This window comes from Ranitomeya imitator, chromosome 10 (assembly GCF_032444005.1).
Source record: "Ranitomeya imitator isolate aRanImi1 chromosome 10, aRanImi1.pri, whole genome shotgun sequence".
Lineage (NCBI taxonomy): Eukaryota > Metazoa > Chordata > Amphibia > Anura > Dendrobatidae > Ranitomeya > Ranitomeya imitator.
In genome coordinates this window covers 70950373-70978260 of record NC_091291.1, presented here as the reverse complement: position 1 = coordinate 70978260, position 27888 = coordinate 70950373, and the positions used below count along the sequence as shown (strand labels likewise).

Genomic DNA, 27888 nt, shown 5'->3' with positions numbered 1-27888 from the left:
GCCGCTGGGATCAGAGCGTGCGGCTGCATGTATGTCTGAGCGCTCCAGTCCTAACCGCCGCCGGCTGTGCCAGTATTGATGCGAGAGATTCGTTCGAGTTTCCCGCGTTGCACACGTAAGTGTGACCCTGGGCTTAGGGTGCCTCTCCATATTGGATGAATGTCCACCGAACCCCCCAGCAGATGTCTGGGAAATGAAGGGTGAGGCATGTTGAACTTGTACATGCCCGATCTGTAATAATAATAATCTGCCTCCCGAGCTGTCTGTCAGCAGTTTATTTCCCAGATACGAGCATGTATGTGTGATGCAGGAAGCAAGGCTGTCACATATAGCAAACTTTATTGATCATGGAATAAAGATTACCAGATCAATTATAAAATGTGAGAAATTAAATCTTATCCCCCCCCCAATATACAGGGGTTGGACAAAATAATGGAAACACCTGGGAACATCCACAAAAGTTAGTTTAATATAGTGTAGGTCCATCTTTTGCGGCGATTACAGCCCCAATTCTCCGAGGTATGGATTCATACAAGGTGTGAATTGTTTCCAAAGGAATTTTAGCCCATTCTGCAGTTAAAACACCCTCCAGTTCTTTGAGCGACGATGGCGGCAGAAATCAACGTCTAACTTGAATCTCTGAAATCGACCATAATTGCTAAATAATGTTGAGGTCTGGGGATTGTGGCGGCCAGATGAGATGCTCAACTTCATTAGAACGTTCCTCGTGCCATGCTTTAACGATTCTAGCTGTATGAATTGGTGCATCATCCTGAAAGATGGCGTTCCCCTCCGGGAACAGTGCTTGAACCATTGGATGCACTTAGTCGCCCAAAATACCCTAAATAATCTCGGGTGTTAATTCTTCCATGAAGGGATATCATTGGCCCGGCAGATCTCCACGAAATAGCCCCCAGATCATTACAGAACCTCTGCCATGTTTTACTGTTGGGAGAAGGCAGTCTGGATGGAATGCTTCTTTCGGCTGTCTCCAAACGTACACTCGGCCAGAGGTCGTAAATAGGGTAAACGATGATTCGTCTGAGAATATCACATGTTTTCACTGCTCGAGGGACCAATTCTGGAGGTTTCTACACCACTCTAAACGCTTGGAAACATTTGTCATTGAGAGCAGCGGTTTTCTAATTGCAGCTCTTCAGTGGAATCCAGATTTGTGTAGCTCCCGATGAACAGTTTTCGTGGAAACTGGGTTCTGTAGGTGTACATTGCGCTCAGCAGTGATTTTCGGAGCCGTGGTCTTGCGATCCTCTCACAATTCGCTTTAGAGTCTGACGGTCTCTCTCAGTCAACTTTGACTTTCGGCCGGACCTGTGCTTTGCTGCGGACGTTTTTCCTTCTCTTTCAAACACAGTCATTACTTTGGAGACAGTACCTCTTGACACGCCAAGCATTCGGGCACTTTCTGATACACTAGCGCCTGCCAAATTTGGCCTCTTTGAAAATCCAAGAGGTCTGCCATTGGTATCAGGTTCTCATCAATGTTCTTACAATTATGCTAAACAAACTGTTAATTTACATACACATATCACATAACACAAATAATCAACTACCAAACATTACCATGTGTCACGGTTTGCATGGTTATCACATGTTCGAAGATTATGATGCCAAAACGTTAGGTGTTTCCATTATTTTGTCCAACCCCTGTAGGTGCTGTGCTTCTGCCTATTGTTCGGCTATCTGAGCAGTCCATCATCTCCTTTCACTACATGCAGCATGGATGAGCAGACCTTAATAGTAGACCCCCACCATAGCGATTACTCTTGAGTCTTACTCCATACCTGCAGTCACCAGATCCTGAGACAGACACTGCTCTATTGGAATCTGGCAGAGCAGCACGTATGGTGCAGAGCTTTCCCAGACCTACTGCGAACCTCTGGGGAAAAATTGGTCTCCAGTATCTCTCCCAAGTACTCACACCATTTTCCTGAAGACCACCGGAGGTTGATCTGCACATGCGCCGGTGCCATTTTCATGAAGACCGCCATCTGGTAAATCTGTGAGAGCAGCGCTCACTGCTAGGATGGCGCCAGCCCAGAATATAAATTTCAAAGATGATGAATACAACATGTGCAGCGGAAGGGCGATGGCTGAGCCGAAGACCCTACCCACAGCCCTGCCCACAAGTCCCGCCACGGGGCACTGAGGAAACCAAAATTTATCATGATGACTTAATGAGAACCAGGCTGCAGATATTTACACTAGAAGTTTGTATTAAATCAGTATGAGCGCCATTCTGCCCATGCATTTAATGTAACATATATAGCATAATCCTTCTGACAGGTTCTCTTTAGCAAAATGCAAATTGAATGAGCAAAATAGAAGCCTAAATCACATTGATATGTGACTGCCCATTGCCTTCAAAACAGCATCAGTTCTAATGTTTATTTGAAGGAACTCGGCAGGAAGATTGTTCTAAACATCTTGGCGATCTAACCACAGATCTGTGGATGTCGTTTGTGTAAACTCTTGTGTCTCTTCATGTAATCCCAGACAGCCCGGACTGTGTGATATCAGGGCTGTGTGCGGCCATATCATCACTGCCACGGCAACTTGTTCTTTACTCTGAAAATAGATCTTAATGACATTGGTTATATGTTTGGGGTCATCGTCCTGCTGCAGAATAAATCTGGAGCCGATCAGACACCTCCCTGATGGTAATACCTGACTTCTCGGCATTGAAGACACCATTAATGTTGGCAAAATTCCCAATTCTGTTTGCTGACCCTGCACCATGCCTTACTGTTGCCTGCAGGCACTTATTACAGTTGTACACTACTTTTCTCCAGTCCTTCTGCAAACAAACTGCCTTCTGCTACAGCCAAATATTTCACTTTTTGAGTCATCAGTGCTAAGTAGCTGCTGCCATTTTTCTGCACCCCAGGTCGTATGTTTTCATGCACAGAAGAGTCCTTTAGCCTTCTTTCCGTGATCACGGTGTGTCTTTTTGGACACAATTCTTCCGTGCAGACCACTTTTGGACAGATTTCTCCTAACAATAGCTGGGTGTAGCTTGGTACCATTGGTTGCTGACGGTTCTGAGCTGATGACACTGCTGGACATCTTCCAATTTGAAGGGAAGTAATAAACATGATCCGTCTTTTTTCTGCTGCACTAAGTTTCCTTGGCCGATTACTGCTTCTACTATTCCCAGTGTTGTGAATTTCTTGGTGCTTCCGCAATAGAGCTTGGACAGCACATCTTGTAATCCCCAGTCTTCTTTGAAATGTTTGCCTGGGAGAGACCTTGCTGATGCAGTGTAACTACCTTGTATGTTGTTGCAGTGCTCAGTCTTGCCATGATGAATGACCTGTGACATAAAACAGTCTTCATCTACCTCACTTTTGTGGTAGAGTCTGGTTGATCCTCACAAATTTTTAAGCCTTATACACAGTTTGTTTCTGTTTCAACTAATGTCTGTGTTGCACTGTACATTTGAAGATGATCTTTATCACCTATTTGGTGTCTGGTTACTCATACACCTGACTATAATTTTGCAAAACCACTGACATTTTCCATTTACTCCAGATACAAGGAAACCCCTATTTCCATGTGTAGAGTGACTGCTTGATTGCGCACACTTATGTTTTACGTATTGCCCACAGTAGGGTGCATGCACACTTATTAGCTGTCGGCGTTCATAGCAAGTGAGCATTTCTGCTACACACAGGTGATCTGATCATCGCCTGTGTGTTGCAGAGGTGATTGGATTATTGCAGCTTCCAGTCTCCCATGGAGACTATTGAACTAATTGAAAAGTAAAAAAAAAGTTTTTAAAAATATTTAAAAAATATAAGATTTCTAATCGCGTCCCATTCGCCTCATTCATAATAAAACAATTTAAAAAAATAGGTATTTGGTATTGCGGCATTCAGAACTGCCCGATGTATCAAGATATAAAAAGAATTAAATTGATTAATAAACGGCATAGCGACAATAACTAAACGTCAGTATTATGTTTTTTTGGTCGTTGCTACATTGCAATAAAATGCAATAACAGGCGATCAAAAGAACGTATCCACACCAAAATGGTACCATTAAAAAAGTCAGCTCTGCACACAACAAATAAGCCTTCACCCAACCCAAGATCACGAAAAATGGAGATGCTACGGGTATCGGAAAATGACGGATTTTTTTTTTCTTTAACAAACTAGATTTTTTTCACCACTTAAATACAAAAGAACCTAGACAAGTTTGATGTCTATGAACTCGTAATGACCTGGAGAATCATAGTGACAGGTCAGTTTTAGCATTTAGTGAATATGATTAAATAAGAAAGAAACAGTTATGGGATTGCACTTTTTTTTACAATTTCACTGCACTTGGATTTTTTTCCCGCTTTCCAGTACACTATATGGTAAAACCAATGGTGTCGTTCAAAAGTAGAACTCGTCCCACAAAAAATAAGCCCTCACATGGCCATATTGATGGAAAAATAAAAAAGTTATGGCTCTGGGAAGGAGGGGAGCAAAAAACAGAAAAACTGGGCTGCGGCGTGAAGAGATTAACGTTCTGTTATGATAACTTGTATGGCCAACTCATTGTTAAGATGTTTAGATATTACTAAAGAATTGCCCACACAGGGCAACAATAATGGGAATATGCAGGCACATCTGTACTATGTGGTGTATTTGTAAAGTGTAAAGACCCTGAGCACAGCCGTCACGGGCTTACACGCTGTAGAATTCTGCATTTTGAGCACAAATGATATATATCCTTTCTGAAAGAAGTATTTGAAGTTCCCTCAAAATGTTTAACACTTAATGTGATCAAGTTATAGATGGAAAACCACATTGTGCTGAGGGCTCGTACAGTATATGTGAAGCTTTATGGCTTACAAATAACAGATACCAGCAAACGATAACGTGTAGGCCATCACTAAAGATGAGGCCATGACTGCGCCTGACGACACGGGGTAATAATGGGTAAGGAATCGCTGCTCGAGCTCTCCCTCTGTTACAGGATAACTGCTCATAAAGGGAACCTGTCCCCTCATCAATGCCGCCCTAACCACTGGCTGCGCTGCTACAGTCGTGTATAGTTTACTCTGAAACGAGGTGGTGTTTCGGAGAAATCATACTTTGAAAAAGTCGGCCGGGTACTATGGCCGTCACCAGCCAGCTCCATGTGATTGACAGGTCCCTGTGTATGTGTAGGGGGAGACTTGTCAGCCATAAGGATGCGGTCAGGGAGAGGAACTATTCAGCCAAGACACATAGTCACAGGATGGCTCTTCCCTGTAATGCTGCAGCAGCAGGACATCCCATGTGTAGTCACTGCTCACAGTTCAGACAGCACTGATGAGATGACAGGTCCCCTGCTGACCAGCGCAGTTCAGACAGCACTGATGAGATGACGGGTCCCCTGCTGACCAGCACAGTTCAGACAGCACTGATGAGATGACGGGTCCCCTGCTGACCAGCGCAGTTCAGACAGCACTGATGAGATGACGGGTCCCCTGCTGACCAGCGCAGTTCAGACAGCACTGATGAGATGACAGGTCCCCTGCTGACCAGCACAGTTCAGACAGCACTGATGAGATGACGGGTCCCCTGCTGACCAGCGCAGTTCAGACAGCACTGATGAGATGACGGGTCCCCTGCTGACCAGCACAGTTCAGACAGCACTGATGAGATGACGGGTCCCCTGCTGACCAGCACAGTTCAGACAGCACTGATGAGATGACGGGTCCCCTGCTGACCAGCACAGTTCAGACAGCACTGATGAGATGACGGGTCCCCTGCTGACCAGCACAGTTCAGACAGCACTGATGAGATGACGGGTCCCCTGCTGACCAGCACAGTTCAGACAGCACTGATGAGATGACGGGTCCCCTGCTGACCAGCGCAGTTCAGACAGCACTGATGAGATGACGGGTCCCCTGCTGACCAGCGCAGTTCAGACAGCACTGATGAGATGACGGGTCCCCTGCTGACCAGCGCAGTTCAGACAGCACTGATGAGATGACGGGTCCCCTGCTGACCAGCGCAGTTCAGACAGCACTGATGAGATGACGGGTCCCCTGCTGACCAGCGCAGTTCAGACAGCACTGATGAGATGACGGGTCCCCTGCTGACCAGCACAGTTCAGACAGCACTGATGAGATGACGGGTCCCCTGCTGACCAGCGCAGTTCAGACAGCACTGATGAGATGACGGGTCCCCTGCTGACCAGCACAGTTCAGACAGCACTGATGAGATGACGGGTCCCCTGCTGACCAGCACAGTTCAGACAGCACTGATGAGATGACGGGTCCCCTGCTGACCAGCGCAGTTCAGACAGCACTGATGAGATGACGGGTCCCCTGCTGACCAGCGCAGTTCAGACAGCACTGATGAGATGACGGGTCCCCTGCTGACCAGCACAGTTCAGCCAGCACTGATGAGATGACAGGTCCCCTGCTGACCAGCGCAGTTCAGACAGCACTGATGAGATGACGGGTCCCCTGCTGACCAGCACAGTTCAGACAGCACTGATGAGATGACGGGTCCCCTGCTGACCAGCACAGTTCAGACAGCACTGATGAGATGACGGGTCCCCTGCTGACCAGCGCAGTTCAGACAGCACTGATGAGATGACGGGTCCCCTGCTGACCAGCGCAGTTCAGACAGCACTGATGAGATGACGGGTCCCCTGCTGACCAGCACAGTTCAGCCAGCACTGATGAGATGACAGGTCCCCTGCTGACCAGCGCAGTTCAGACAGCACTGATGAGATGACGGGTCCCCTGCTGACCAGCACAGTTCAGACAGCACTGATGAGATGACGGGTCCCCTGCTGACCAGCACAGCTCAGACAGCACTGATGAGATGACGGGTCCCCTGCTGACCAGCACAGCTCAGACAGCACTGATGAGATGACGGGTCCCCTGCTGACCAGCGCAGTTCAGACAGCACTGATGAGATGACAGGTCCCCTGCTGACCAGCGCAGTTCAGACAGCACTGATGAGATGACGGGTCCCCTGCTGACCAGCGCAGTTCAGACAGCACTGATGAGATGACAGGTCCCCTGCTGACCAGCGCAGTTCAGACAGCACTGATGAGATGACGGGTCCCCTGCTGACCAGCGCAGTTCAGACAGCACTGATGAGATGACGGGTCCCCTGCTGACCAGCACAGTTCAGACAGCACTGATGAGATGACGGGTCCCCTGCTGACCAGCGCAGTTCAGACAGCACTGATGAGATGACGGGTCCCCTGCTGACCAGCGCAGTTCAGACAGCACTGATGAGATGACGGGTCCCCTGCTGACCAGCGCAGTTCAGACAGCACTGATGAGATGACGGGTCCCCTGCTGACCAGCACAGCTCAGACAGCACTGATGAGATGACGGGTCCCCTGCTGACCAGCGCAGTTCAGACAGCACTGATGAGATGACGGGTCCCCTGCTGACCAGCGCAGTTCAGACAGCACTGATGAGATGACGGGTCCCCTGCTGACCAGCACAGCTCAGACAGCACTGATGAGATGACGGGTCCCCTGCTGACCAGCACAGCTCAGACAGCACTGATGAGATGACGGGTCCCCTGCTGACCAGCGCAGTTCAGACAGCACTGATGAGATGACAGGTCCCCTGCTGACCAGCGCAGTTCAGACAGCACTGATGAGATGACGGGTCCCCTGCTGACCAGCACAGTTCAGACAGCACTGATGAGATGACGGGTCCCCTGCTGACCAGCGCAGTTCAGACAGCACTGATGAGATGACAGGTCCCCTGCTGACCAGCACAGTTCAGACAGCACTGATGAGATGACAGGTCCCCTGCTGACCAGCTATGCGCCTCTGCCTCTCCCTGCATGGCTCCTTGCAGCCCAGGCATGCTGGAAGCTGTGAGGCTCGTACGTCTCACACCTGTCTGGATGTTTTGCACTGCAGTTTTCAATAGTTTTTCACTATGCAGCATTCTCCAACGAATCCAGTGTTGGCTGAAAAAAAAAGTGTAAATGTTTTGCACATATTACCTGTATGTGTGCACAATGTAGTGGATGTGAAAGGTAAAGGGTGTAGGTAAAGAAAAATAATCATCTGGAAATGTTCACACTGAGGTTTTAGACTCCTACTTCTTTCATGCTTCCGCTGATCAGCACAGCCCCATAGAACATGATGGTCCTAGTGCTGTCCCATAACCATCGGGCCCTCAGTGATACCGCCAGAGCGGTCACTCCAAGGCTTAGCGCCACTTAGTCCTGCAGGCCCCGATCACTGGTGTGTGCTGGAGCCTGGTGGTGCGGTAGTGGCCCCACATCCAGGCTCTAATGAAGCCTGGACCCAAACAATCATCACTGGTCCAGGACTTACACCCCAGAGCGGCCTCAGTGCCACATACGGTACCAGCCGTCCGCCATCTTACCTCCTGACTATATAAAGCCGCACTGTGTGGTTACGGTGATACTATATCTTACCAGTAAGTATTCTTCATATTTATGATGTGACTGAAACCAATGTTGAACTTTTATCAGCGATATAGAAAGCAAATGCCACCATATTGTGTAATGATTAACCTGTGAAGTCCCGGACAGTGTTCAGGAATGTGAATTACCGGCACTATAGTCTTCTACACTACCTGATAGCTGTGTGAGTGCACACTATGGCGGCAGGTGTGCTGTGGGCAATGTGTGGGTGATAGGAGAGCATAGCCAGACGTGGACAGTCCAGCACATCTAGCGGACAGCACTCACCGTATTCCTAGTGAGATTAGGGAGACTGACCCCACAGAAGAATATGGAAACCTGGCCTGAGTACAGACGGCAGTGTGTGGCCCAGCCGTGGTGACTATGCACAGATATTGGTGCTGAGTCGGCGCCAGTAGACCCGCAGCCAGTTCACACATTACACTCCACACTTGGACCATGTTTCATGGATTTCTGAATTGGGGATTATACACCTATAGCCATTGGAAGATGGCCAACAACTAACATACTTGTGAGCAATGGCAGGATCTTCACTTCTCTGTACTAATGTTAAAGGCAGCCTGCTAAAAGGTGTTTGCTCTGCAATGCCCCACAATTACCTCATCGTTTTCTCCTGCAGTCGTTAGAGGTGTCCTTGGTAGCCTGAGTCCATGTGTCTGTGCCATGTGTTTATTAGGTCTCTCACACACTGAAGTCCAGTGGTCTCCATCTTATTCAGAGTCTTAATAGCCTGAACAGTTTCCGAAGATCATGTAGAGGGAATGCACCACACCTAATTTATCACGTGTGTGTTTGACCCAATAATAACCATGCTCCATGAACTTACGGCACTTAGCCCTGGACTTCAGGCCTGCGCTGTTGTATACTTACTGCTAACGATTGAAGCTCCTTTCCTGCCATCTAGAAGGAGCAGGTCTGGTCTCTGATCCTCTGGGAATCTGGGGAGAAGGCAGAAGCGGTTCATTGTCACTTCTGGCTTCTATTTCACAAAGCCGATGCTTCCGGAAGACATGGCCATTACATGATGGTTGTCTGGACACAGACAATGGCGGCAGGTGCACTGTGGGGCAATGTGTGGGTGACAGATGTGTCATTGGCAGTATTGTGAGACACACACATTAAAGTCTAGTGTTACATACCGGTAATAAGAAAAACCTGCACATATTAGATATCCACATGACCTTAATAACCTGGAGCATTCATTCAATGGCTTATTTGTTGTGAAAGTTGAGCAGGAAAAAAATGAAAGAATTGAAAAAAAAAAATTCGTATAAAAATATTATTTAAATTTTATATGTACGGTACCCCAAAACAGCGCTTATAACCCAAAATATTTCAGGGGCCATAACGTGATTAAGTGGGGGTTGGCCAGTAGTGGATAGCCCCTGTAAGGGGTAAAGAAATATGTATCATTTTGCTCTGTACTCTTATTGATTGTGCAGCCGGTCCCGTCCCTGACGCGCTCCGCACTTCTACCCCTATAAATGCCTCCATACGTGACGTGTGTGATTCCAGTCTGATATTTCTACCTTCTGTTCTGCAGGGAGTTGTCCTCTACAAATAACCCACCGATAATGTATGTGAACAGCGCCCACACACCCCACGCTTCTACCACTGAACTCAGGCTTATTACAATATTTGGCACTGGTATATATGAGCGGTAGTAACGTGACCTGGAATGTAACTGGGATCTGTTGGAAAACTGTAAATTTAGCGGCTCAGTGAGTGTTATGGGACCACTAAACTTCAAATATGTTTTCAAGGGAATGTGTCATGTATATATGTCGTTCATTAAATGTAAATCCTCAGTTGAGAAATAATGTACAATTAATTATTTCATGCATTTATATTTTTGTTGTACATTTTAATTTTTTTATACTTTCATTAGGGCGGCCTTATTTCAGATGATAACTTCTTTCCTGCATTCTCTGCACTTCAGCATGTGCTATATGTCAGCAGTGATGAATGGGAGATAATGGCCAGAACATGTTCATAGACTAAGGGTATGTGCACATGCTGCGGATGTGCAGCGGATTAGCCGCTGCAGATTCGTAGCTGTTTTCCCTGAGTTTACAGTACCATGTAAACCTATGGAAAACAAAATCCGCAGAGCACATTGTTTATTCCGCAGCATGTCAATTCTTTGTGCGGATTCTGCAGCGGTTTACACCTGCTCCATAATACGAAGCCGCAGGTGGAATCCGCACAAAAACCGTGGTAATTCCGCAGTAAATCCGCAGAGCACATTGTTTATTCCGCAGCATGTCAATTCTTTGTGCGGATTCTGCAGCGGTTTACACCTGCTCCATAATACGAAGCCGCAGGTGGAATCCGCACAAAAACCGTGGTAATTCCGCAGTAAATCCGCAGTGCACATTGTTTATTCCGCAGCAAGTCAATTCTTTGTGCGGATTCTGCAGCGGTTTACACCTGTTCCATAATAGGAATCCGCAGGTGGAATCCACACAAAAACCGTGGTAATTCCGCAGTAAATCCGCAGTGCACATTGTTTATTCCACAGCATGTCAATTCTTTGTGCGGATTCTGCAGCGGTTTACACCTGCTCTATAATAGGAATCCGCAGGTGGAATCCGCACAAAAACCGTGGTAATTCCTCAGTAAATCCGCAGTGCACATTGTTTATTCCGCAGCATGTCAATTCTTTGTGCGGATTCCGCAGCGGTTTACACCTGCTACATAATAGGAATCCGCAGGTGGAATCCGCACAAAAACCGTGGTAATTCCGCAGTAAATCCGCAGTGCACATTGTTTATTCCGCAGCAAGTCAATTCTTTGTGCGGATTCTGCAGCGGTTTACACCTGCTCCATAATACGAAGCCGCAGGTGGAATCCGCACAAAAACCGTGGTAATTCCGCAGTAAATCCGCAGTGCACATTGTTTATTCCACAGCAAGTCAATTCTTTGTGCGGATTCTGCAGCGGTTTACACCTGCTCTATAATAGGAATCCGCAGGTGGAATCCGCACAAAAACCGTGGTAATTCCGCAGTAAATCCGCAGTGCACATTGTTTATTCCGCAGCAAGTCAATTCTTTGTGCAGATTCTGCAGCGGTTTACACCTGTTCCATAATAGGAATCCGCAGGTGGAATCCACACAAAAACCGTGGTAATTCCGCAGTAAATCCGCAGTGCACATTGTTTATTCCACAGCATGTCAATTCTTTGTGCGGATTCTGCAGCGGTTTACGCCTGCTCCATAATAGGAATCCGCAGGTGGAATCCGCACAAAAACCGTGGTAATTCCGCAGTAAATCTGTAGTGCGGATTTCCTGCGGATTTGCCAAAATCAGTCCGAAAAAATCCGCACACCTTTCCGCAACGTGTGCACATACCCTTAGGCCCCCATTCATCGAAAGACCGCCATTGTAATTGATGAGGGGCATGTTGAAATCAGATGGTCCTGACTCATTAAGAGGCGCGCATCACCTAATAAACCAGGCGCGGCTGATATGTGGTGTGTGCCTCCGTGATCATACTCCAGTGACTAGAGTAACATTTGTGGGCCGCTGCTGCTTGTCATTAATTTGATGGAGGTTGCCACTCCCTGTCCACCCAGCTTGCCTGACCCAGGCGATAATGGTGTGAACCTGTCAAGAGTCCCAAGAGTCTAGCTTAGCCTCATGTTGCTTCAAAATTTTGCAACTTCTCAAATATTTTTACAACAGAATTCTGGTGCAAAAGCTTTGATAAATAAGGGCTTATGACTTTCCAGAAAATAACCAGGAGCCCCCTGGGAGGAGTGTTCGGGGAATATTCAGGATCTCCCTGTTTAGTTATCATCCATGGAGCAGTGTGGGGACTTTCTTGCAGTGGACTTTTTGTAACCATTTTTGATGCACGTATGATGTTCTGAAAGCCTTTCATTGCATTTATTAGAGGGCCTGAAAAGCACTACCTTTGGCATTTTTGTTGTACACAGCATTTACCCCACTGGTTTATGTAAAAAGATTTTATATTTTGACAGATGTGATTTTTACTTATTTTACTACTTTATTTTTGTAATCTTTAGGGGGTGATTAGACTTTTTATACATAGTATTATGAGTTGAGACACAGGAATGGTGAGCTTTTTTGATAACAGAATATTGCTGTAGCTGGAAGTAATGTGAAATATACAAAATAATTATTGATTCTGAACATAGGGCAGCACGGTGGCTCAGTGGATAGCACTGCAGCCTTGAAGCTCTGGGGTCCTGGGCTGAAATCCCACCAAGGACAAAATCTGCAAGGAGTCTGTATGCTCTCCCCATGTTTGCGTGGGTTTCCTCCGGGGTCTCCGGTTTCCTCCCACTCTCCAAAGACATACTGATAGGGAATGTAGATTGTGAGCCCCAATGGGGACAGTGAAGTTATCTGTAAAGTGCTGTGGGATTACTGGTGTTATGTAAGGAAACATAATAATATAATGTCACACACTTCAGCCTAGAAAGGTCTTCCCATGCGAGCGGTATTATGCTTGTGAGCTAATTATACTAGAGCTTGATTCATCGCCTCTACAATATTCCGATGTCTCGGAGGTTTGTCATAGAGGCGCCTAACGTATGGAACGTGCTACAGTAATGACTAGAAACTGGAGCAAGCCAATCATTACTGGGAACTGCTATTCTCCTGGAAGGTTTCTCTTTACATTGCCGGTCCTGGTGCCACGGTGGGTGGGCACCCTGCAGATGTGGCCGCTTTTCCATCATGTGATGCCAGCTTTGCTGTATGGTGTATTTGATCTCCACACACATCGGTCATTGTTACAGGAGCGAACGGGCACTTTCCTGCTCACAACAGACTGACTTAGATTTTCCGTGAAGTTTCCATTCATTTTCCATGACTTTTTTTTTTATCACTTCCCTTACTCATGTTGTACTTCTGGCAGAAAACCAAATGCCGTTTATTGCCTTTCTGACTGCGCTGTAACATCATGTCATAGCAGAAATCCTGGGATTTTTCAGGCGGGCTGGCATGACCTATTTGTAATGAAGAGTTAATGGCAGAAACATATACTTCAGTGGTACCATATTCTGCATATATTGATTTTATCTCTTTATTCTAGGGCCGTGATCAGCTTCCAAGATGTCATCTCGAAATTCACATAGAGATGATGCTGAACGCTACCTTTTTGTCGACCGTAACCCTGTGAGTATCACTGCCACACAGGCTGACTGGACAGCGAAGAAGCAGGTCTGGGTACCCTCTGAAAAGCATGGCTTCGAAGCGGCCAGCATCAAAGAAGAGCGGGGTGATGAGGTGGTGTTGGAACTAGCAGAAAATGGCAAGAAAGTAGTGGTCAACAAGGATGACATCCAGAAGATGAACCCACCCAAGTTTACCAAGGTGGAGGACATGGCTGAATTAACTTGTCTGAACGAGGCATCTGTCCTGCACAACCTGAAGGATCGCTACTACTCCGGACTCATCTATGTGAGTAACGCTGACATTAAGTTGTGTGGTTTAACATTGTTGCGGAGATGAGCAGATAACCTTGCTGAACTTTAGCCCAAAGGACAGGTTAGTAATCTGTGGCTGCTAGACCGGAGCCCTGCAGACCACCTCATACCTCCTGGCATCTGCAGCTCCTCTTTAGATTAGACGGCCTGGAGCAACTTTGTGTGTCAGTCTGCCATGATGTCACCCCAGGCTGGCTGATCAACAGGAGCGGCTAATGAGGCGGTGTGCTGAGCTCCTGTCCAGTGTCTGCAAAACACTGACCGTCCTCTGGACCAGGATCCTGCAAATCAATTCGTTCATCTCTAAAAGTAAGTTATTGTTGCATGCGTGAAAAACGCAAAGGAAGCCAATGTATTTCATGCTACCCTCTAGCAATATGTGTGCGTGTGTATGTATGTGTGTGTGTGTGTGTATATATATATATATATATATATATATATATATATATATATATATATATATATATATATTATCTTGTATACACACTCATGCAGCAACCAGGTGGCGAGGGGCCCCAAAGGTGCTACACTGTGGGATGGCCTGTAGTAATTGATTGGTTGAAGCGGAGAATTCCTCATTGTACACACATAGAAGAGATGTGTATATGGGGGATGTGGTGAGACCACCGGCATTTCATCTGCTTCATTCTCTTATACACTTCTCGTAGTGTGACTTGAGTGCAGCAAATCTAGCACTGGCTTAGGCCTGTTAATATATTAGTTTCCTTATTGTCTGTATGTGAGGTAGAAAAGCAGATCTATGAGCAGATGTTGGTTTGTGCTATTGTTTTTGCGGGGCTCTCAATGCCAATAGCAGGAAAAATGTTTTGGAATGAGAAAAGTTGCAGATTTTGGTGCAGAATTTCCATGCACCCACATTGCCAGCATCGGCTCTATAGCTACGGTCACAGATAGTAAGGCTATGAGACCACCGATGGATCAGAAGAGCATTCTACAGTCTGTGCTGTGGGATTCTGTAGAGCCAGGGACCCGATTGTGTCCCTTCTGTCCTCTACCATCAGTACTCTCTTTAGGCTGAGCCTCTCTTTCCCCTTCTGTCCTGTACCATCAGATGACCCACAAGTTCGAGCCTCTCCTTCCCCTTCTGTTCTCTACCATCAATAGGCCCACTAGACCTCTCCTCTCCTTCCCCTTCTGTCATCTACCATCAGTAGGCCCACAATGCCGAGCCTCTCCTTCCCCTTCTGTCCTCTACCATCAGTAGGCCCACTAGGCCAAGCTTCTCCATCCCCTTCTGTCATCTACCATCAGTAGGCACATTAGGCCGAGCCTCTCCTTCCCCTTCTGTCCTCTACCATCAGTAGGCCCACTAGGACAAGCCTCTCCATCCCCTTCTGTTATCTACCATTAGTAGGCACATTAGGCTGAGCTTCTCCTTCCCCTTCTGTCCTCTACCATTAATGGGCACATTAGGCCGAGCTTCTCCTTCCCCTTCTGTCCTCTACCATTAGTAGGTACTTTAAGCTGAGCCTCACCTTCCCCTTCTGTTATCTACCATGAGTAGGCCCACTAAGCCAAGCCTCTCCATCCCCTTCTGTCCTCTACCATCAATAGGCCCACTAGACCTCTCCTCTCCTTCCCCTTCTGTCATCTACCATCAGTAGGCCCACGAGGCAAAGCCTCTCCATCCCCTTCTGTAATCTACTATCAGTAGGCACATTAGGCCGAGCCTCTCCTTCCCCTTCTGTCCACTACCATCAGTAGGCCCACTATGCCAAGCCTCTCCATCCCCTTCTGTCATCTACCATCAGTAGGCACATTAGGCCGAGCCTCTCCTTCCCCTTCTGTCATTTACCATCAGTAGGCACATTAAGCTGAGCCTCTCCTTCCCCTTCTGTCCTCTCCTCTCAGTAGGCCCACTAGGCCGAGCCTCACCTTCCCCTTCTGTCCTCTAGTCAGTAGGCCTACTAGGCCGAGGCACACCTTTCCCTTCTGTCATCTACCATCAGTAGGAACATTAAGCTGAGCCTCTCCTTCCCCTTCTGTCCTCTCCTCTCAGTAGGCCCACTTGGCAGAGCCTCTCCTTACCCTTCTGTCCTCTACTATTAGTAGGCACATTAGGCTGAGCCTCTGCTTCCCCTTCTGTCCTTTCCTCTCAGTAGGCTCATTAAGCCGAGTCTCTCCTTCCCCATCTGTCCTCTACCATCAATAGGCACATTAGGCCGAGCTTCTCCTTCACCTTCTGTCCTCTACCATTAGTGGGCACATTAGGCCGAGCTTCTCCTTCCCCTTCTGTCCTCTACCATTAGTAGGCACATTAGGCCGAGCTTCTCCTTCCCCTTCTGTCCTCTACTATTAGTAGGCACATTAGGCCGAGCTTCTCCTTCACCTTCTGTCCTCTACCATTAGTGGGCACATTAGGCCGAGCGTCTCCTTCCCCTTCTGTCCTCTACCATTAGTGGGCACATTAGGCCGAGCTTCTCCTTCCCCTTCTGTCCTCTACCATTAGTAGGTACTTTAAGCTGAGCCTCTCCTTCCCCTTCTGTCCTCTCCTCTCAGTAGGCCCACTAGGCCGAGCCTCACCTTCCCCTTCGCTCCTCTACCATCAGTAGGCCCACTAGGCCGAGCCTCTCCTTACCCTTCTGTCCTCTACTATTAGTAGGTTCATTAGGCTGAGCCTCTGCTTCCCCTTCTGTCCTTTCCTCTCAGTAGGCTCATTAGGCCGAGTCTCTCCTTCCCCTTCTGTCCTCTACCATTAGTGGGCACATTAGGCCGAGCGTCTCCTTCCCCTTCTGTCCTCTACCATTAGTGGGCACATTAGGCCGAGCGTCTCCTTCCCCTTCTGTCCTCTACCATTAGTGGGCACATTAGGCCGAGCTTCTCCTTCCCCTTCTGTCCTCTACCATTAGTGGGCACATTAGGCCGAGCGTCTCCTTCCCCTTCTGTCCTCTACCATTAGTGGGCACATTAGGCCGAGCGTCTCCTTCCCCTTCTGTCCTCTACCATTAGTGGGCACATTAGGCCGAGCTTCTCCTTTCCTTTCTGTCCTCTACTATTAGTAGGCACATTAGGCCGAGCCTCTCCTTCCCCTTCTGTCCTCTACCATCAGTAGGCACATTAGGCCGAGCTTCTCCTTCACCTTCTGTCCTCTACCATTAGTAGGCACATTAGGCCGAGCTTCTCCTTCCCCTTCTGTCCTCTACCATTAGTAGGCACATTAGGCCGAGCTTCTCCTTCCCCTTCTGTCCTCTACCATTAGTGGGCACATTAGGCCGAGCTTCTCCTTCCCCTTCTGTCCTCTACCATCAGTAGGCACATTAGGCTGAGCTTCTCCTTCACCTTCTGTCCTCTACCATTAGTAGGCACATTAGGCCGAGCTTCTCCTTCCCCTTCTGTTATCTACCATCAGTAGGCACATTCGGCCGAGCCTCTCCTTCCACTTCTGTTATCTACCATCAGTAGGCCCACTAGGCCAAGCCTCTCCTTCCCCTTCTGTCATCTACCATCAATAGGCACATTAAGCTGAGCCTCTCCTTCCCCTTCTGTTATCTACAATGAGTAGGCCCACTAGGCCAAGCCTCTCCATCCCCTTCTGTCCTCTACCATCAATAGGCCCACGAGACCTCTCCTCTCCTTCCCCTTCTGTCCTCTACCATCAGTAGGCACATTAGGCCGAGCTTCTCCTTCCCCTTCTGTCCTCTACCATCAGTAGGCACATTAGGCCGAGCTTCTCCTTCACCTTCTGTCCTCTACCATTAGTAGGCACATTAGGCCGAGCTTCTCCTTCACCTTCTGTCCTCTACCATTAGTAGGCACATTAGGCCGAGCTTCTCCTTCACCTTCTGTCCTCTACCATTAGTAGGCACATTAGGCCGAGCTTCTCCTTCACCTTCTGTCCTCTACCATTAGTGGGCACATTAGGCCAAGCTTCTCCTTCACCTTCTGTCCTCTACCATTAGTAGGCACATTAGGCCGAGCTTCTCCTTCCCCTTCTGTCCTCTACCATTAGTAGGCACATTAGGCCGAGCTTCTCCTGCGCCTTCTGTCCTCTACTATTAGTAGGCACATTAGGCCAAGCTTCTCCTTCACCTTCTGTCCTCTACCATTAGTGGGCACATTAGGCCGAGCGTCTCCTTCCCCTTCTGTCCTCTACCATTAGTGGGCACATTAGGCCGAGCTTCTCCTTTCCTTTCTGTCCTCTACTATTAGTAGGCACATTAGGCCGAGCCTCTCCTTCACCTTCTGTCCTCTACCATTAGTGGGCACATTAGGCCGAGCGTCTCCTTCCCCTTCTGTCCTCTACCATTAGTGGGCACATTAGGCCGAGCTTCTCCTTTCCTTTCTGTCCTCTACTATTAGTAGGCACATTAGGCCGAGCCTCTCCTTCCCCTTCTGTCCTCTACCATCAGTAGGCACATTAGGCCGAGCTTCTCCTTCACCTTCTGTCCTCTACCATTAGTAGGCACATTAGGCCGAGCTTCTCCTTCCCCTTCTGTCCTCTACCATTAGTAGGCACATTAGGCCGAGCTTCTCCTTCCCCTTCTGTCCTCTACCATTAGTGGGCACATTAGGCCGAGCTTCTCCTTCCCCTTCTGTCCTCTACCATCAGTAGGCACATTAGGCTGAGCTTCTCCTTCACCTTCTGTCCTCTACCATTAGTAGGCACATTAGGCCGAGCTTCTCCTTCCCCTTCTGTCCTCTACCATTAGAAGGTACTTTAGCCGAGCTTCTCCTTCACCTTCTGTCCTCTACCATTAGTAGGCACATTAGGCCAAGCTTCTCCTTCAACTTCTGTCCTCTACCATTAGTAGGTACTTTAGCCGAGCTTCTCCTTCACCTTCTGTCCTCTACCATTAGTAGGTACTTTAGCCGAGCGTCTCCTTCCCCTTCTGTCCTCTACCATTAGTAGGCACATTAGGCCAAGCTTCTCCTTCAACTTCTGTCCTCTACCATTAGTAGGTACTTTAGCCGAGCTTCTCCTTCACCTTCTGTCCTCTACCATTAGTAGGCACATTAGGCCAAGCTTCTCCTTCAACTTCTGTCCTCTACCATTAGTAGGTACTTTAGCCGAGCTTCTCCTTCACCTTCTGTCCTCTACCATTAGTAGGTACTTTAGCCGAGCTTCTCCTTCACCTTCTGTCCTCTACCATTAGTAGGTACTTTAGGCGAGCTTCTCCTTCACCTTCTGTCCTCTACCATTAGTAGGTACTTTAGCCGAGCGTCTCCTTCCCCTTCTGTCCTCTACCATTAGTAGGCACATTAGGCCGAGCTTCTCCTTCCCCTTATGTCCTCTACCATTAGTAGGCACATTAGGCCGAGCTTCTCCTTCCCCTTCTGTCCTCTACCATTAGTAGGCACATTAGGCCGAGCTTCTCCTTCCCCTTATGTCCTCTACCATTAGTAGGCACATTAGGCCGAGCTTCTCCTTCCCCTTCTGTCCTCTACCATTAGTAGGTACTTTACCCGAGCTTCTCCTTCACCTTCTGTCCTCTACCATTAGTAGGTACTTTAGCCGAGCGTCTCCTTCCCCTTCTGTCCTCTACCATTAGTAGGTACTTTAGCCGAGCCTCTCCTTCCCCTTCTGTCCTCTACTATTAGTAGTTACTTTAGCCGAGCTTCTCCTTCCCCTTCTGTCCTCTACCATTAGTAGGTACTTTAGCCGAGCTTCTCCTTCACCTTCTGTCCTCTACCATTAGTAGGTACTTTAGCCGAGCCTCTCCTTCCTTCCCCTTCTGTCCTCTACCATTAGTAGGTACTTTAGCCGAGTGTCTCCTTCCCCTTCTGCCTAGTTTGCACATTTCATCGCCAGCTCCGTAAACCGTGGCTGGTGGTGACCTCAGGACAGCATTGTGCTCAGGAGACAGGTGGATGCCTGCCCAGACTTGTACTTCAGGCAGGTGGATTAGTTTGCTGTTGTCTCTATGATACTCAGGAATGTAATGAGCTTGTGCGAAAACAGGATCTGAAATAACACCTGTGCTTAGAATTCACAGCCAGTATCGGGAATATGGCACATGGCAATATGTTCCCTATAACTCATTCCCATATATTGTATCTGCCTTTAGGTTTCATTCCTTGTTTTGTCTTAAAGATAATCCGTCACCAGGTTTTTGCTTCCCTGTCTGAGAACAGCATGGTGTAGGGGCAGATTCCCTGATTCCTGCTATGTATCACTTACTTTACAAGTTGCTGCAGTTCTGATTAAAAACTGTATTTTCCGCTGCAGATCTGGCAGTTCTCTGAATGCTGAGTGCTGTATAACCCCCAAAACACACACACACCGCTGATTGGCAGCTTTCTGTGTACACTGTGCATAAGCAGAAAGTTGGCAATCTGTGGTGGTGGGGTTTACTAGTCCTCTAGTGATAATCTCCTGCTGATAAAATAGTGATAACCAACAACAAGCAGCCATGTAAGTGGCACATCCCTGGAATCAGGGTCTAAGGCAAGGCTAAAATGGAGGTCTACCTTGGCCTTCCAAGCAGGAGAATTTTCCACCCAGCAATCATCTTCTGAGACACGACATATGGTTGTTGTAGAAAACACAATAAAGAGAAAAATATATATATATTTTTTGCAGATGGCAAATCTCATGCACACACTGCACATGCGTGCCTGAACTAGCCCTAAGACTTGCTCATTTTCTCTCAGATACCTGCAATGGCAAATCTTTTGATAAAATGTGTAGATGTGAATGTACCCAGTACTCCAAATATAACTTGTCACCACATTCGTACACAGTCCTCGCCCTAAGAAATGGCTGCTCTCACAACTGTGACCAGCCTGAACCCACGCTGAATGTCTTCTAGCTAAAGCTGAGGTTTTGCTGACTCCATGGGATTGTCACACTGCTGAAGAGTAGAAGCTATGTCCTACATTGAGGCGTGTTCTCGGCTGTCATAAACCATTGTGAAGAGCCCTTTGCTTAGGTGTAGACACTGGAAATAGTAACGGAGGAAGGTGAGCTTCGATCTCACCCTGCACCTGCCGGATGTAGACCCTGAGGGAGCAGTACGGGGGAAACTCTGCACTTCAGGAGACCTTGTAGAATAGAAATGTCACCGTAATTACAGAGGCCAAGATGTACAGCCATAAGATTAGTGACATTTCATGGCACCTATGCGATCAGGGATGCAGGGCTATCAAGCAGTTACTGGGTGAGGAGCTTGTTCTTTAGGGTACATTCACACTGGACTTTCTGCAGTGGAAAATGTGCTGCAGAATCCTCACCAAATCACAAAGGATAAAATCCGATCAGCTTCATAAAATCTCAGGTCGCTGGTACCGTAATAAGCAGATTGGATAATCTGCAGCCTTTGTGACTTGTGTGAACAGACTCATGGATCTCTGAAGGATGCTAAGTAGCCAGCCCACCATTGGTGATGGCTCAGGGGGCCCTGTGACCCCTCTGTACCTGTCACGTGAGCAGGCCTTGCCCAAGGTTATCTGCCCCTTTCCAGAGTAAATATTACCATTTTCTGATAATGACAGATTTTTATGTTGAACAATACAATCCCAGAAAGGAGGACATTAACCACGGACTTGTCTTCTAATCAGGACGCCAAGGAACCCAAGAACGAGCTACATTACACTTAGAAGAATCCGGCCCGTCTGGCCGTCCATACAGAGAGGAGAGTAGAAAGGTCTGCCTGACATGGAGGACATAATCATAGTCTGCCCTGCCGGTCTTTCCAGAGCTTGCAGAGTGCAGCGGCCATTACTGTATCGCACGGTCATGGGTGTACTCGTCATCGTCTGACAGGAGCATACGTAGAGAAATGCTTCTTGTTCCAGCAAGTAGATGTGGGAATGAGAAGGGCAGAGGAGTCACCGTGTGCCGCTGCGCCCATTGTTATAGCCCACTGTGTATACACATTAGATCTTGGCTGGTGGACTGCACACCATTCATGGGGTCTGTGGGCAATCTATGTATGGAGACCGCTCACGTGTTCCCATATTCTGTTTCTAGGCTCTGCCACTCAGTACTTCACGGCCAGCTTCATCAGGGGACACCAGATAGTGATGGCCTGACACCACAATCACAGAAAGGTGATAACAATCTAAGGCTATGTACACTCAGTCTTTTTGCAGAGTTATTGGAGCAGAAACTGAGCAGAGGTTTGGAAGAGTTTTCAGTTTTTGCTAAGGATTTGGAGAATTTCCTTTCATTTTGTGCTACAAAACCTCCAAAAACGTAGTGTGCACAAAGCCTAAAACAAGGTCATTATATGGCATTCCTCCTGCCTCGGTCTTCTCACACACAGAATACACATAGAGCTACTGGGCCGTACAGACTGGTGAGGGAAAGCTACAGATGAAGACCACTGAAGAGAAAGCAAGCCTTCCGCTGTACAAGTAACAGACATTGTCTTAGGAGCAGAGCAATAAAGATCACAGTAGTTGTGAATCCCTGACGTGATTCTTACCAGTGGTGCCAATGGCTGTAATGGAGTTCATTGGGTTTCTGTCATGGCGCTCAGCATTGTACTAGCCAACATAGTAGCCAACCCACACCAAGGCCTAGACGAAGATTGCCACCTCTGCCCTGGCCGTGTCCCTGGTTCTTCCAATATCATGGTTATCTATTATTATTGTTATTATTTATTGTTATAGCGCCATTTATTCCATGGCACTTTACATGTGAGGAGGGGCATACATAATAAAAACAAGTACAATAATCTTAAACAATACAAGTCATAACTGGTACAGGAGGAATGAGGACCCTGCCCGCGAGGGCTCACAGTCTACAAGGGATGGGTGAGGATACAGTAGGTGAGGATAGAGCTGGTCATGCAGCGGTTTGGTCGATCGGTGGTTACTGCAGGTTGTAGGCTAATCTATATGCCTATGGCAAGATTAGTGCGTGACGGACCAAACAAGACATGTGTTGCCCTAATGACCATCATGTGTGCTGGGGCAGTGTGCTGGAGAAGACATCTGTGGGAACTGTATTGTTTCTGCCACTCTGATGTGTTAATGAGTATATGGCTCATATATCTCCCATGAGTAATAGTGGGAAGTGTCCTTTTCCATTTCTCATTAGAGAAGACATCATTATTGTGTCTGGCATTTCTTTAATATTGTGATGCAGGCAGAGTAAGGCTTTATTGCCATTATTATTAGCATTCGTATTACCATTAATCTTTCTGACTTGCCGGTGTTCTCATTATGAGCAGGAAAGCCCCAGATTTCTTGGCACACGTGGAAATCAGACATAGATGATGTGATGTAGGCAGACGCCTCACATAACCCAGTGCCACAGGTTTGCAGTACCGTGAGCGTAACAATACGACGGTGTTATCTTATAGGATGGTGGTCGTGTGGAGGCCAAAGCCTTAACAATCTACCAGTATGAGCCATTGCGTTCCTCAGCAGGTGGTACAGTTCCCAGGCTGGCAGGTTGTCCATGTGGTTTGTCCGTCCCTGCCATGTGTGTACACGGCCTGATACGGTTTTCTAGGAAGCGTGCTCTCGTCTGGATGAGGTGATCATGGTATTAAGGCTGTGCTATCAGCATTCTGTAGACCAGCACCATGTTATTTGCCTAGTGAGAGTCACTGGGGCCGGGCCTCACTCTCGAATGATCTGCCGCAGACGCCTGTAATTGTAGGAGTTGTTCCACCGCTCGCTCTTTAGGAGACTTATGAGGGCTAGGTGTGGTCGCTTTGGCTTCTGCTGCAGGAAATTCATTTTGTTTTGCTTCCTTTCCCATTTTATACCAGTATAATTTCCTCAGCAGAGATGTCATTGTAGTCTGCACATACATGGATGTTTGCTCTATTGTTGCACCCGCATGATTAATTTTCTTGTGATAAGAAAGAATTCCAGAAGAAACCGCTCTTTCCTCACGGACTCTGAACATAGAATATGGACGTCCTTCTCCTGTCAGGCAGACCTTCCACAGCTTATGGCCTGCTCAGTGTAGCCCACTCCTACAAGCTTCAGTGAACATCATGGTATACTGCTTGCTGACAGTTTCCCTGGCAGTTTGGCAGCTTCTATATCATATTATGTACATTGAGGTGCTCCCAGACTCCGGAAGCACAGGACACTCATGACCAAAAAGCTTTGCGCCTCATACACATTTTCTGCTCCAGTGGTTTTAGATCTTTTAGTCAGATGTTTCTATTGTTACTGAAGTACAATTATCAGCACTTCATGAGATTTTACACCTTTAGTCACAAATCCATCAATATTTACACTGTTGATCCTTATTTTTCCTCCGCCCTCACAGCTGGATATCGGCTTCTTTCACACATCAGGTTTTGCCGTCAGGCACAATCCAGCAAAATGTGAAAAAAAAAACGGATCCGGCAAAAGTAGCCACCGGATACTTTTTTTTTTCTCAGACTTGTATTAGTGCCAGATTGTTCCGGATGGCCTCACGTTTCATCTGTTTTTTGCCGGATCCGTCAAAAATTAGTTTTCCGGCGGCCAGAAAAAAAAACGTACAGAGGAACGTTTTTTGTGTGCGGTGAAAAAAACGCACAGCAATGGATCTGACGAAAAACTGATGAAACGGGAGGTGAAATGATGAATCCGGCAACCGATTCCGGTTTTCTTCAAGAAATCTTGCATTTATCATTCTGGAAAAAGTCCCTCTCTCTCTGTCTCTCTTTCTTTTTTTCCAGAACAGGAAATCCAAACTCTATCTCCGGGTTAAAAAAAAAAACGGATCCATCGCATCAGTTTTTCACAATTTGCCACGGATCGTTTTTTGTTTTTTTTAAATTCGTCGGATTCTGCCTGACGGTGAAAAACTGATGTGTGAAACAGGCCTAAGACAAATCCTGACTGATGGACACCCATTCCTCTCTAATCAGTGCTTTCAAAGGGTTTTTTTTTTTTGCTATGTGGCCAAGAACTTGCTGGCAGGAAGTTACTAACCACGTTTTGTCCTGCGACAGCCTTCTCCGGATCAGAGCTCAATCCTGCTGGCGATTCTCCATCTTCCATCTCTTCTGTTGATGAGATGTCACTGCTGATGTGATGTTGATTGACAGTTGACTCAGCCCAACGCAGCAGATAGCTGGCTGTCAATCGGCATGATGTCGGCAGTGATGCCCTGCCACAGAGCAGAGTGGAAGAGAAAGATCTGCTCTGTCGACATGAGGTCAAAGCAGGAAAATCGCTGCCTGAGCCCCGACAGATCATCGCAGGGCAGAACAGGCAGATAGTGAGAAATTACCTGCCAGCAAGTTGTTAACCTCATAACAAAAAAAATCTTGGATAGCCCCTTTACGTTTATCACAGTTTGCGTGTTTTTTTTTGTACACTAGCTTTTTTGAGGATTGACCACAGGTTCTGAATGGGATTATGATCCGGGGAGTTTTCTGGCCATGGTCCCAAATCTCCATGTTTTCTTGACCAAGCCACTAATAAGTTATCACTTTTGGCTGTGGCATTGTGCTCCATTCATCATTCAGGAGAAGCATTGTCCATCACCACATTGCTCCTGAGGGGAAACTGCTCTTGGAGGATGTTTAGATCCCATTCTTTATTCATTCCAGAGCTTTTAGCCAAAATTGAGAGTGAGCCCCCTTGCTTGGATGAAAAGCCCCCTCACATGAATGGTCTCTGGGTGCAGAATGTCGGTCTGTCATTGATGTTTTTCTTGTAGAGAATCCTCTTTAGGAGACAGTCCTGGCACACACCAGTATAGGCTATGTGCACACGTTGCGGATTTGGCCCTGCGGATCTATAGCAGTTTTCCATGCGGTGAACAGTACCCATGTAAACCTATGTAAAACCAAATCCGCTGTGCACATGCTGCGGAAAATTCTGTGCAGAAACGCAGCGGTTTATTTTCCTCAGCATGTCAATTCTTTGTGCGGATTCAGCAGCGTTTTACACCTGTTGCATGGCAACACAAGATCAAATCCTTATCCCCTTTCTGCCATTGGACATACTATTCCGTCCATGTGGGGTGGCCCTACTTCCCAAGGACGGAATAGTACATCCAGCGCGATCGGCCGCGCTCACGGCTGATCGCGGCCGGGTTTCAGCTGCCTATCGCAGCTGACATCCGGCGCTATGTGCCAGGAGCAGTCACGGACCGCCCCGGCACATTAACCCCCGGCACACCGCGATCAAACATGATCGCAGTGTTCCGGCGGTACAGGGAAGCATTGCGCAGGGAGGGGGCTCACTGCGGGCTTCCCTGAGACCCCCGCAGCAACGCGATGTGATCGCGTTGCTGCGAGGGTCTCCTTAACTCCCTCCCTGCTCCAGGCCCGGATCCAAGATGGCCGCGGCATCCAGGTCCTGCAGGGAGGGAGGTGGCTTACCAAGTGCCTGCTCAGAGCAGGCACTGTGAAGCCTGCAGTGCTGCAAGTCAGATCGGTGATCTGACAGAGTGCTGTGCAAACTGTCAGATCATCGATCTGTGATGTCCCCCCCGGGACAAAGTAAAAAAGTAAAAAAAAAAAATTTTTCCACACGTGTAAAAAAAAAAAAAAAATTCTTCCCATAAATACATTTCTTTATCTAAATAAAAAAACAAACAATAAAAGTACACATATTTAGTATCGCCGCGTCCGTAACGACCCAACCTATAAAACTCCCACTAGTTAACCCCTTCAGTAAACACCGTAAGAAAAAAAAAAAAAAAACGAGGCAAAAAACAACGCTTTATTATCATACCGCCGAACAAAAAGTGGAATAACACGCGATCAAAAAGACAGATATTAATAACCATGGTACCGCTGAAAACATCATCTTGTCCTGCAAAAAACGAGCCACCATACAGCATCATCAGCAAAAAATAAAAAAGTTATAGTCCTCAGAATAAAGCGATGCAAAAATAATTATTTTTTCTATAAAATAGTTTTTATCGTATAAAAGCGCCAAAACATAAAAAAATGATATAAATGAGGTATCGCTGTAATCGTACTGACCCGAAGAATAAAACTGCTTTATCAATTTTACCAAATGCGGAATGGTATAAACGCCTCCCCCAAAAGAAATTCATGAATAGCTGGTTTTTGGTCATTGTGCCTCACAAAAATCGGAATAAAAAGCGATCAAAAAATGTCACGTGCCCGAAAATGTTACCAATAAAAACGTCAACTCGTCCCGCAAAAAACAAGACCTCACATGACTCTGTGGACCAAAATATGGAAAAATTATAGCTCTCAAAATGTGGTAACGCAAAAAATATTTTTTGCAATAAAAAGCGTCTTTTAGTGTGTGACGGCTGCCAGTCATAAAAATCCGCTAAAAAAAAAAACGCTATAAAAGTAAATCAAACCCCCCTTCATCACCCCCTTAGTTAGGGAAAAATTAAAACATTTAAAAAATGTATTTCCATTTTCCCATTAGGGTTAGGGCTAGGGTTAGGGCTAGGGTTACGGTTAGGGTTGGGGCTAGGGTTAAGGCTACAGTTAGGGTTGGGGCTAAAGTTACGGTTAGGGTTTAGATTACATTTACGGTTGGGAATATGGTTGGGATTAGGATTAGGGGTGTGTCTGGGTTAGAGGTGTGGTTAGGGTTACCGTTGGGGTTAGGGGTGTGTTTGGATTAGGGTTTCAGTTATAATTGGGGGGTTTCCACTGTTTAGGCACATCAGGGGCTCTCCAAACGCGACATGGCGTCCGACTCAATTCCAGCCAATTCTGCGTTGAAAAAGTAAAACAGTGCTCCTTCCCTTCCGAGCTCTCCTGTGTGCCCAAACAGGGGTTTACCCCAACATATGGGGTATCCGCATACTCAGGACAAATTGGACAACAACTTTTGGGGTCCAATTTCTCCTGTTACCCTTGGGAAAATACAAAACTGGGGGCTAAAAAATAATTTTTGTGGGGAAAAAAAAGGATTTTTTATTTTCACGGCTCTGCGTTATAAACTGTAGTGAAACACTTGGGGGTTCAAAGTTCTCACAACACATCTAGATAAGTTCCCTGGGGGGTCTAGTTTCCAATATGGGGTCACTTGTGGGGGGTTTCTACTGTTTAGGTACATTTCAGGCTCTGCAAACGCAATGTGACGCCTGCAGACCAATCCATCTAAGTCTGCATTCCAAATGGCGCTCCTTCCCTT

At 47.1% G+C, this 27888-nt stretch overlaps 1 protein-coding gene across 5 annotated transcripts in view; it reads left to right on the top strand.

Annotated features, from left to right (window-relative positions):
- Positions 1-27888, top strand: part of LOC138651456 (myosin-10-like) — a 274522-nt gene that overhangs the window by 145658 nt on the left and 100976 nt on the right. For all 5 annotated transcript variants that reach the window (XM_069741674.1, XM_069741671.1, XM_069741675.1 and 2 more), the window contains exon 2: positions 13497-13864. In XM_069741674.1, the coding sequence (XP_069597775.1) occupies positions 13517-13864 (348 nt within the window). In that variant the 5' untranslated portion in view covers positions 13497-13516. The remainder of the gene's footprint in view (positions 1-13496; positions 13865-27888) is intronic.